Source organism: Jaculus jaculus, chromosome 6 (genome assembly GCF_020740685.1).
Source record: "Jaculus jaculus isolate mJacJac1 chromosome 6, mJacJac1.mat.Y.cur, whole genome shotgun sequence".
NCBI lineage: Eukaryota > Metazoa > Chordata > Mammalia > Rodentia > Dipodidae > Jaculus > Jaculus jaculus.
Window position 1 is genome coordinate 155,552,456 of NC_059107.1, and position 11,992 is coordinate 155,564,447.

The 11,992-nt window shown below is 49.3% G+C and overlaps 1 protein-coding gene across 1 annotated transcript; it reads left to right on the forward strand.

Moving 5' to 3' along the window:
- Positions 1 to 43: 43 nt before the first annotated feature.
- On the forward strand, positions 44 to 10,317 carry Polr2f (RNA polymerase II, I and III subunit F). Its single transcript, XM_004650298.2, has 5 exons — positions 44 to 164; positions 2,462 to 2,531; positions 3,864 to 3,994; positions 9,877 to 9,948; positions 10,150 to 10,317. The coding sequence occupies exons 1-5, from the start codon at positions 145 to 147 to the stop codon at positions 10,238 to 10,240; spliced, it is 384 nt and encodes a 127-aa protein (XP_004650355.1). The 5' UTR covers positions 44 to 144; the 3' UTR covers positions 10,241 to 10,317.
- Positions 10,318 to 11,992: the final 1,675 nt, after the last annotated feature.

The window sequence follows — 11,992 nt, forward strand, 5'->3', positions numbered from 1 at the left end:
GCCGACAGTCTCTCGCCTGACTCCCGGAAGTGATTGTCTGTGGGTCACGGCGCAGGCGCGGAACGCGCGCGCGCGTCTGCCGCGGGAGGCTGAGGCGCGGCGTTTGCGGCTCTTCCTGGAGTCGGGGCGGCGGGCCGGGGCGTCATGTCGGACAACGAGGACAAGTGAGTGCGGGAGGCGTCGGGGAGTGTCAGAGGAGGCGGGTGCGGGGGGCCTGGAGCATAGCCTGGGCCTGAGGCCGACGCGGCAAGGCTCAGCCCCGAGTCCAGGTTGGATCAGGCAGGAGGTCTTCAGCCAGCTTTCGCCCAGCCGGCGTCTGTGTTCAGTAATGGGAGCAGCGTGTTGAGAGGAGTCGGATGTAGCCCCTGGCGCTCCAGGCACCCCCTTTCTGGAAGAGGGGACCGGTCCATGAAACTGGGTGTGGGAGTAGCTAAGTAGACGCAGTCCTGGAAGGCTGAGAGAAGGCATGCGTGTGGGGTAGGTAGTGAGAAGAGGATTTGAACTCTGCATAATGCAGTTTTCTGTGAAACAAGGCTCACTAGCCTGGAATTCACTAGGTAGCTCATGCTTGCTTTGAGTGTACCATGATCACTCCTGCCACAGCTTCCCGAGGGTCGCTATTAACAGGCATGAGCCACTAAGCTCTGCACGATTCTGTGTATATATATTTTTTATTTTTAAATATTTTGTTTATTTTATTTATTCATTTGAGAGCTACAGACAGAAAAAGAGGCAGAGAGAGAGATAGGGTGAATGGGCGCGCCAGGGCTTTCAGCCACTGCAAAGGAACTCCAGACGCGTGCGCCCCCTTGTGCTTCTGGCTAACGTGGGTCCTGGGGAACCGAGCCTCGAACCGGGGTCCTTAGGCTTCACGGGCAAGCGCTTAACCGCTAATCCATCTCTCCAGCCCTCTGTGTATATTTTAAAGGAAGAGTCAAAGAGATCTCCTGATGGTTCACATGTGTTCAGTCAAAGGAGAGATCTGTTCTAAAGATAAAAATAGAGGGAGTCCTGATAAATATGTCAGTCAGAACTAAAGAACAAGCTAGGAGTGATGGCACATCCCTTTAATCCTAGCAGAGGTGGTGTTGCAGAAAATTTCTGGAAATACCACTCTAATGCCAGTATGAGTGAAAGGAGAGGAGTTTTATTTCCCCAGGGACCAAAGAGCTTGAGCTAGCCCTCCGAAGAAGCTCTGGCCTCAAGTTGAGATTTTATTTTATCGTTTTCATAGCTAAGGGGAGGGGCAAGTGAACAAACAAGACATAGCACTTTTCTTTTTTTTTAATGTTTTTTAAATTTTTTATTTCTTTATTTGAGAGTGACAGACATAGAGAGAAAGACAGATAGAGGGAGAGAGAGAGAATGGGCGCGCCAGGGCTTCCAGCCTCTGCAAACGAACTCCAGACGCGTGCACCCCCTTGTGCATCTGGCAAACGTGGGACCTGGGGAACCGAGCCTCGAACCGGGGTCCTTAGGCTTCACAGGCAAGCGCTTAACCGCCAAGCCATCTCTCCAGCCCAGCACTTTTCATATCAATCACTTTGTAGTCAGGCCTCCCTATCAATGAGCTCCATTTTATTTATTTATTTATTTTAATTTTATTTGAGAGCATGAACGAGGCAGAGAGAGAGAGGAAGAGAATGGGCATGCCAGGGCTTCCAGCCACTGCAAACGAACTCCAGATGCATGCGTCATCTTGTGCACCTGGCTCACATGGGTCCTGGGGGATTGAACCGAGGCCCTCTGGCTTTGCAGGCAAGTGCCTTAACATTAAACCATCTCTCCAGTCTCTCCCTCCCCCACCCCTCACACACACTTTTTAAAAAATCGTCTTTCTGGACAGTTTTCTCTTTAGGAGTTTTCCAAGGGCTGACAAAAGCTCTGGGCGTGGTGGTGCATGCCTTTAATCCCAGCAGTTGGGAGGCAGAGGTAGGATTGCTGTGAGTTTGAGGCTACCTTGAGACTACATAGTGAATTCCAGGTCAGCCTGGGCTAGAGTGAGACCCTACCTTGAAAAACCAAAAAGGGGAAAAATAAAAGTTTAGCTCCTCAGCAGTTAACTCTTCCAGTAACTCAGTGAATCAGTTTAACTTTTAGCTTCTTTTCTACCACAGTAGGAGGATCACTGTGAGTTCGAGGCCACCCTGAGACTACACAGTGAATTCCAGGTCAGCTTGGCTAATTGATAGTTGTTTTTTTTTTTTTTTAAAGACCTATGCTGTAAAAACCAAATGGGGAAGCATTACAAGTTTAAATGCTGGCTAGGCTAATTCATAGAGAAGGAAACAATGATGAATGAATCTTAGCAAAATCTGAGTAAGGTGGGACAAGGTGAGGGAGTACATACCTCAGTCACGCAGGGTGTTTTTCCTGGGTCCTTTTACTTTGCAACAGCTGTGACGTGGCTCTGTCTCTTTGACTTTGGTGAGCAGTCCTTTAACTACGTTTATCTTAACAGTTTTGATGGTGATGACTTTGATGACGTGGAGGAGGATGAAGGGCTAGATGACTTGGAAAATGCCGAAGAGGTCAGTATTCAGCCTTAGGCCACTGGTCTGCAGCCCAGATGTCGGATAGTGAGACAAATGATAATTAAATATTCATGCTGTTCCCATTTCCACACACATTTCCCATAGATAACACACATGGCTTGCTGCCTCACCTTCTTCAGGTCTTAAGATGTCACCTCAATGAGGCCTTGGGATTGCTACTTTTCATTATAATGTGAGCCCTATAGGAGAAACAACTTTTTAATTAATTGACTATGTTTTGGTTTTTCGAGATAGGGTCTTGCTCTAGCCCGGGCTGACCTGAAGTTCACTATGTAGTCTCAGGGTAGTCTTGAGAACTCATGGCGATCCTCCTACCTCTGCCTCCTGAGTGCTGGGATTAAAGGCGTGCGCCACCACGTCCCTCTGAGAAACAACTTTTGTCTTCCTGTGCTTTCACAAGCACTTAGGACAATACTATCTGACAGATAGTTAGCACTCAACAAATATTTGATGATTTCATTTCTTATTACACAATTTATTCTCCTGCCTTCAACCCTATGTGCACGTTTGCTCTCATCATTAGACAGTTGTCCAGACCTATCACCCTGTCCTCCACCTCTGTGACTTTGTGCTGCTATTCAGCCTGCCTGGGGAGCCCTTCCCTTCCATGGTGGGTTCACACAGCTCTTACTCATGCTTACGTCTCTTTTCCAACCTTCGGTGTGAGTTAGCTCCCCACTCCCCCCATCTTGCTCACTCTTATCTCTAGGCCATGACTGCTTTGAGGTTAGAAACATTTTGTATTGTGTGTGTGCACTTACTGCGATGTTTGACATGGAACATGTGCTTTTGCTTTTGTGGTGCTGGGGATAGATGCCAGAACCTTGTAGGCAGGCTCTCAAGCACTGAGCTACAACCTCAGCCAGAACAGATCCATAGCAAGCAGTTGCTCAGTGTGTGACTATGTGACTGCCCTTACCTTGACTTTCCCATTGGCTTCGTTATCCTGTTGAAAAATGGGATGCTTAAGCCTAGCTTACTGCTAGGGCTGTGCTCATGGCTTATAGGGCCAGCATTCTAGGATCACCCCATCTCGGAGCTTCCACTTTCTCTCTCTCTGGGGCAAGGTAGCTGGCTCTGGAATCCTGATCACAGTCCCTTCTGAGGTCTGAGACTTTGGCCATGTTAGCTGACTCAGCCCCTGGGATGTGAACTGTAATCCTGTATCAAGGCTGTTGTAAGCACTACATGAGATGCTCCCTGACACCCAGTAAGTATCAATGGTGGTGGTTGCCGTTGTTGTCACCGTCCTCCCTTACCCAGACAAATACCCTCTGACATTTCCTTCTTTGTTTTCTTGGTATCTAGGAGGGTCAGGAGAATGTTGAGATCCTCCCCTCTGGGGAGCGACCACAGGCCAACCAGAAGCGAATTACTACTCCGTACATGACCAAGTATGAGCGAGCTCGTGTGCTGGGGACTCGAGCTCTCCAGATCGCGTGAGTGTGTGTCCCTTTGCCGTCTTTTCCATCAGTCAGGCCACTGATCCTACCCCTTCCCTGTTCTCATTCTGAACAAAGGTAGTGCCATGACTGTGTGCCAGGCATTGGGCTAGACCCTGGGCGAAGCCTGTGATGTAATGTAAGGAGGAGGACATGAGAAGTAACCTAGAAGTCAGAGAACCTGTAGGAGAAAAGTAACAATAAAAATAGGCTCAGCCAGATCTCATGGCATAGACCTGTAATTCCAGCTACCCAGAAGCAAGGGGCAGAAGGATCGTAAGTCCATGACCAGCTTGGCTGCAGTGTAAATTCAAGGCCAGCCTGGGCAACCTAACAAGACACCATCTTGAAATAAAAAGAAGAGGGCTGAGAATGTAGTCAGTGGTAGAGGGCTTGCCTAGCGTCTGTGAAGCCCTGGGTTCAGATGACTGTCACGCTGGTGAAACAAGAGTGTGAATTCAGAGCCCTAGACCGCTGTGTGTCTGTGCCATCAGAGCTGCAGCAGCCCCCTGCCAGCGTCCGACAAATGGGGAGAGCCCATGAAGGGAAAGCCCAGAGCAGTGGTGTTTTTGGTTTTTTTTCCCCGAGGTAGTCTCATTAGCTCAGGCTGACCTGGAATTCACTGTAGTTTCAGGGTGGCCTCGAACTCACAGCGATCCTTCTACCTCTGCCTCCCGAGTGCTGGGATTAAAGGCATATGCCACCACGCCCATCTGGCAGTGGTGGCTTTTGGAGACTCAGAAATAAGCAGCCTCCCAAGGTTTATTTATTTATTTATTTATTTTGGAATTTCAGGTAGGGTCTCACTGTAGCTCAGGCTGACCTGGAATTCACTCTGTCGTCTCAGGGTGGCCTCCAACTCATGGCGATCCTCCTACCTCTACCTCCCAAGTGCTGGGATTAAAGGTGTGCACCACCACTCCCAGTCTATTTATTTATTTTTAAAAATTTTAACAGTCATTCTTTCTTTCATATCTTATTTATTTGAGAGAGAGAGAGAAAGAGGCAGAGGGACAGAATATAGGTGCGCCAGGGCGTCCAGCCATTGCAAACGAACTCCAGACACATGCCATCTTGTGCATCTGGCTTATGTGGGTGCTAGGGAATCGAACCTGGGTCCTTTGGCTTTGCAGGCAAATGCCTTAACTGCTAAGCCATCTCTCAAGCCCCTATTTATTTATTTTTAAATATTTTATTTATTTATTGGTCTGCAAGCAGAGAGAGAGAGAACAGAGAGAAAGGGGGGATGAGAATGAATTGCCATTACCAATTAATTGCCAAGGCCTCCAGTTGCAGTAAACAAACTCCAGATGCATGTGCCATTGTGTTTTAAGTGGCTTCATGTGTGTTCTGGGGGATTGAATCCTGGTCATTAGGTTTTGCAGGCAAGCATCTTAACCACTGAGCCATCTCTCCATTCCCTTCTCTCAAATTTTGAAGACCAAATGTAGGAAGAGACGGTAGACAGGCAGGGCTTAGCTACCTGGTGATTGCAGTGAGAGGCGCAGTGTTTGTGGTACTCCTAGGAGGCTTCCATGGGAAGATCCGAGGCTGAGGAAAGGCTTACCCTTATTAAACTTCTTATATATGAGTATAAGAAATGTTGGATGTCTGAAGGAGAGGTGGCTCAAGAAAGGACTAGGGAGAGTGTGATAGGCTAGACAGACGAGAAAGATGAGGATAAACAGCCTAGCACAAGGTATGTGGAGGCCTGCGTGCTGCAGGACCAGCAGTGCCATCTGTGCATTCCCTTGCTCAGCTTCACATGGCACTGGATGCTTATCTGCTGTCCTGGGGTAAAGATGACCGCCCTGCCTGCTTTGATAAAGGGTGTTTTGGGTGGGCAAGTTTGTCTCCCATTCCTTAGCAATTATGACAGTTAAAGTAAGGAGGACAGTTTCAGGGGTGTGGTGACACATGCCTTAGTTCCAGCACTTAGGAGGCTGAGGTAGGAGGATCACCATAAGTTCAAAGCTAGCTTGGGAGTAGAGTGAGTTCCAGGTCAGACTGGGATAGATTGTGACCCTACCTCAAAGACAGCTTCAGTCTCCCTTGGCACATTTCAGGTGCTTAGTGCACGTGGCTCATGGTTACTATGTTTAGTTTCTGGACATTTCCCTCATTGCTGAAAATTCTTTGGGACATGAATATCCAGGCTAGAAATAGCCTACAAGGAAGAAGAATAATTCCTAAAATGCTTTTTAGACAAATAGACTGTATACATGTCAAATAGCCTTTCTTCAGTGAGGTGCCATGGGGCACCTACTGGGGATACAAAGGTGTATACGATGTGACCTGTTTTGCCAGATGTCTTCTGATGGGAGAGGTGGACTATGCACAGGCACCTTGAACTCATGCAGATGGTGGGGGGCGCCGTGCGTTACAGAGGTACACAGAGAGAGGGGCGGCTTCATGAAGGATTAGTTGGAATCCCCATGGTGAGACATGAAGCAGTGGTTTTCTGGGTATCCCAGGTGCTTGAAACAGTGTGGGGAGAGGTCCAGGCGGAGCAGGTGACTGTGGGTCATGGTAGAGGATTGCTTGCTGCACAGTGCTGGCAGAGATGTTACCAGAATCTAGTGTGGCAGGTTCAGGTTGGTCTTCATGCCTCTTAATGGTCAATGTTCAAGAGCATGTACAAGCTCTGAGGCTGACATAGAGACCACTCCAAGTGTCATGTTTGTCTTAGGGAGTGAGGTGGGGTCCAGCAGAGTCCAGTCTGTGTGCTCTTCCCACTGAGGGAAGCCCTGGCTGCTATAAGCTCATGCATGGCCCGCCTGGCTTATTCCTAGCACTGGACCTTGTGGCTTTGTACTCAGGTGCTGAATTAACATTCTTTTTTTTTTTTCCTGGTTCCAAATTTTATTTTTTTATTATTTTTTTAATTTTTATTAACATTTTCCATGATTATAAAATATATCCCATGGTAATTCCCTCCCTCTCCAGCCCCACACTTTCCCATTTGAAATTCCATTCTCCATTATATTACCTCCCCATTACAATCATTGTAATTACATATATACAATATCAACCTATTAAGTATCCTCCTCCCTTCCTTTCTCTACCCTTTATGTCTCCTTTTTACCTTACTGGCCTCTGCTACTAAGTATTTTCATTCTCACGCAGAAGCCCAATCATCTGTAGCTAGGATCCACATATGAGAGAGAACATGTGGCACTTGGCTTTCTGGGCCTGGGTTACCTCACTTAGCATATGAATTAACATTCTTCAATAGGGTTTGATTCTTTGTGGCTCATTAGCACCACCTGGTGGTTGGTGTGGTTATCTCTACCTCCTAATTATTTGAGACGGCTGTTGGGGGGCAAAATTGCTCACTCTTGTGGCCCAGTGGTTAAGGCCCTTGTCTGTAAAGCCTAAGGATCTGGGTTTGATTGCCCAGTACCCGTATAAGCCAGATGCACAGAGTGGTACATACATCTGAAGTTGGTTTGCAGTAGCTAGAGGCCCTTACTCTCTTGTCTCTGTCTGTCTGTCTGTCTCTCTCTCTTTTTTTCCCCAAAGTAGGGTCTCACTCCAGATCAGGCTGACCTGGAATTCACTTTGTAATCTCAAGGTAGCCTTGAACTCATGGCAATCCTCCTACCTTTGCCTATCAAGTGCTGGGATTAAAGGTGTGTACCACCACACCTGGCTTTCTGTCTCTTTCTATAACCTCTGCTTACAAATAAATAAATTTTTTTTAAAGCTCACTCTTGCACTTTGCGTGCCATGTGCACATGGGACACTCTGGATAAACGGATACCCTGTAGCCCTATCTTGAGAAAAAGAAGGCATGGGCAGACTAGGCAGTCATTTTGACACTTTCTGTAGAGCTTTATATTTGGGGACAGTTGTCTTCTTAGCATTAGAGATTAAACCAAGGGCCTTACAGGTGCTCAGCATATGCTCTACTGCTGTGCTGTACCCCAGGCTGGGGATTTTACTTACCGAGAGAGTATATAGGGAAAGTTAAACACTAGGCCTTTACACATGGGAAATCTTCAAACTTGTGTAGCAGAAATCAGAATCTTTAAGCCGGGCGTGGTGGCACACGCCTTTAATCCCAGCACTTGGGAGGCAGAGGTACGAGGATTGCCGTGAGTTCAAGGCCACCCTGAGACTACATAGTGAATTACAGGTCAGCCTGGGCCAGAGTGAGACCTACCTCAAAAAGCCAATAAAAATAAAAATAAAAAATCAGAATCTTTATTGTTGCATGTGTGATGTGCATAAGGGCCAGAGACATCAACATCAGGTGTCTTCCTCTATCTCCACCTTAGACCATTATACCATATCTAAGTATCATTATATTAATTTGGGGACACTTTAAAACTATTGCACTAGGAAAAGAAGTAGTTTGGCATGGCTTGAGCATGAGGTCAATACAGGGAGATAGAATAGGAAGGTGCTAGAAATGAGAATAGGAACAAAACTGACTTCCGGAATGATGGCCACGGGGATCGGATGAACACCCTGACCAGAGGCCCATCTGGAAGCTGGGCAGGGAGCCAGGCTGGAAGAGTGAGACCCCTGTGACAGGAGGAACATGAGGTGGTAGGCGCTGAAGCAGGGTTTGCTGTGGGCGTACGGTGGTGAGAATGAAGGACCCTTCTGTTGGAGTGTTATTACAAGGGGCATGCCCTAGCATAGGATTAGGAGCAAATCTTTTGACTTTTCAAAAATTTATTTACTAGAGATTAAGAGAGAGAAAGAATGAGTGCACCAGGGCCTCTAGTCACTTACCAACGTGGTACTGGGGATTGAACCTGGTTGCTTAGGCTTTAAAGGCAAGTGCCTTAACTGCTAAGCTATCTCTCCAGCCCTCTTGATTTTTTTAAAGCATTTTATTTTTATTTATTAGAGAGCGAGACAGAGAGGGCAATTAGGGCCTCTAGCCATTGCAAATGAACTCCAGATGAATGTGCATCTGCCTTACATGGGTTCTGGGGATTCAAACTTGGGTCCTTAGGCTTTGCATGCAAGTACCTTAACTGCTAAGCCATCTCTCCAGCCCCTCTTTTTTTTTTTTTTCCCCCCGGGTAGGGTCTCACTCTAGCTCAGGCTGACCTGAAATTCACTATGTAGTCTCAGGGTGGCCTTGAACTCACAGAGATCCTCCTACTCCTGCCTCCTGAGTACTGGGATTAAAGGCATGCGCCACCACGCCTGGCTCCCAGCCCCTCTTTCGTGTTTCTTTTTTATTTTTAAATTTGAGGTAGGGTCTGTCTCTAGTCCAGGCTGACCTAGAATTCACTATGTAGTCTCGGCATGGCCTCAAACTCATGGTGATCTCCTGCCTCTGCCTCCCAAGTGCTGGGATTAAAGGAGTGTACTACCTTATCCAGCACCACTTTATGCATCTGGTTTACATGGGTCCTGGGGAATCGAACCTGAATCCTTTGGCTTAGCAGGCAAGTGCCTTAACAACTAAGCCATCTCTCCAGCCCTCTGCCATTACTTTTTGATCATTACTGGCTCAGCGAGGTAGGATTGATTTCTTTTCTTCATTTTCAAGTGGGGACAGAGATTTGGAGAGAAGTTTAGTAGTGTCTCACTCTAGCTCAGGCTGACCTGGAGTTCACTAGTCTCAGGCTAGCCTCCAGCTCATGGCGATCTTCCTACCTCTGCTCCCCCAGTGCTGGGATTAAAGGTGTGCACCACCATGCCTGGCTTCTAGAGTCACCATTTAAATCCAGTCTGCTGGGCTTCCTTACTCAGTTGGATAGGTCTCCAGTAGTGCCCTGGACATTGCTGCTACCACACATGCCTGTCTAGAAGGTGGCCTTACTAGGTGAGGACCGGGGTGGCAGCCCCACTCTGGTTGCCTGCTGAATCTTCCCCTATGCTGCCATCTCCAACACCTGTCCCTGTCCCTGCAGGATGTGTGCTCCTGTGATGGTGGAGCTGGAAGGGGAGACAGACCCTTTGCTCATCGCCATGAAGGAACTCAAGTAAGTTCCAGGATCGCGGCTCCTCTCTCCCGAGCCCCCGGCTGAGGGACTGGCGCTTATTCCCATAGGTCCCTGGCTCACTCATGGTCGCCACCCAGGAGTTGGGGGAGGGAATTGGTACAGCGTGGACCTTTGCCATCTGTTCTGTGCTCAGAACTGAGGCAGCAGCCCTCATGGCCTGTGGCTTCTTTCCTGCCACAGGGCCCGAAAGATCCCCATCATCATCCGCCGCTACCTGCCAGACGGGAGCTACGAAGACTGGGGCGTGGACGAGCTCATCATCACCGACTGAGCCGGGCTCTGAGGCACCCGCTTCTCTTTTCTGTGCTCACTTACAATGTAAATAATAAACCCGAACTTTTCCAGCTAGCTGTGGCATTGCTACTTGCTTCTTCCTGCTCTGGTCCTGAGGGGAGTGTGCGCGAGTCGCGGTGTCCCTGTAACTGTCAGCTTTTACAAAGCACCAGGGGCCCTTAGGTCCCTGTGATACCCCACATCCCTCCCTCCATCTCCCCAGGCTGCTGCAGGAGCGACACCTCAGCTGCTGTCCCAGCAGACAGATGAGTCTTTGTGCCCAGGGACTGGTTGCCATGGAAACCCTCAATTTCCTTTCCAGTGGGGGGACTGGCTGCAGGGGCTTCTCCCTTCTCAGGAGTATCACAGAGCAGGTCTCATCAAGCCACCCATTGTTTCCTAAGGACCTGCCTCGAGCTCTTATCGAGGGCTCAGATCCCCTTTCAAGAGCAGTGCCCTAGCAGGAAGCGTGGGGGGTGCGGTGATCCCCACTGTCCCCAGACAGAGCCCTGTTGGTCAAGTCAGAAGCTGGAGCAAACACCTGTCCACCCCTTTCCACATTCTGTCCCAGGCCTATGCCATACACTGCTCTGCCGACTGTGCCCTCTGCTGCCCAGACCCTGTTAATGTCCTTTCCTTTTGCTCCCGTGGGATCCCTGATCCTCAGGTGTGAACTGGCATGGGTGCAGGGGTGACATGCTCCTGGATTGGGCTGGAGTTGGAACTCCTCTTCCGGTGCCTCAGGTGCCAGTGAGCCTCTATTCTGTGCTCTGCCTCTCCCCCCCCCCCATGTGAACTCCTCCCTCATCCTGAGACAGAAGGTGTATGTGCGGAGCCAGGCATAGTGTCACACGTCTGTAATCTCTGAAGGTGAAGGCAAGAAGATCAAGAGTTCAGGGCCATCCTTGGCATCGTAAGTCTGAGGCTAGCCTGAGCTGTGTTAGGCCCCGTCTAAAGAGGGGGGAGAATGGTAGACGTGGACACCAGCATCTATACCAAGAAAGACTGGCTCCTGGGTCGTGCAGCCTGACCGTCCCACCTCAGCTCCCCGGAGGAAGAGGAGCTTCCTCTGTTCTGCAGTAGGGAGGGCGTCCCACCCTGCACCCTGGACAGGAGGGAAGGATGAGCAGTCACAAGAGAGGGAGGGGTGTTTGCTGCTCCTGATAAGGGTTAACTCAGGGAGTGGTGGACTTCGCACCCCTGCCACCCTCCTCCAGGCCTGTGGAATCCTTTAATCAAGTTGGGTGCTGAAATTTCAGCTCTGAAATGCCGCCTTTGTGCTGGCATCCAGGCAGCCGCCCCAGAGTGCGGGGGTCACTTTCTCGGCCCCATTTCTCTAAATGGTCTCTTTGTTCCCTGCTGGGCTGCTCAGTATCAGATGTGATTAAAGGGAGATGGGGTTGGGGCAGGAGGGAGGGTTAACCCTTAGGGGATAGGGTGTAAGAGAATGGGAGGAGGGGGTGCTTTTCCTCCTAACTCCTCCTTCCCATTCTGCTCCTCTTGAGGAGCTCCTTAGTTTGGCTGGCCGGGCCCAAGTTTGACTTCTCTAAACAGAAATCATCTGCCACCACTAGTGAGTCCGCATTTTCTTAGGTTCAGGTACACCCAGTCATTTCCACCAACACTTGGCTGCTGTCTTTACAGCAGAGCTAGTGCCGCAGCAGAGCCCGTCCGGAGCCTGTGCTCTAAGGGGTGACGACGTCCAGCTCGGACTTCTGTGCCCTCACTTGGGGCCATTTCTCCCTCCATG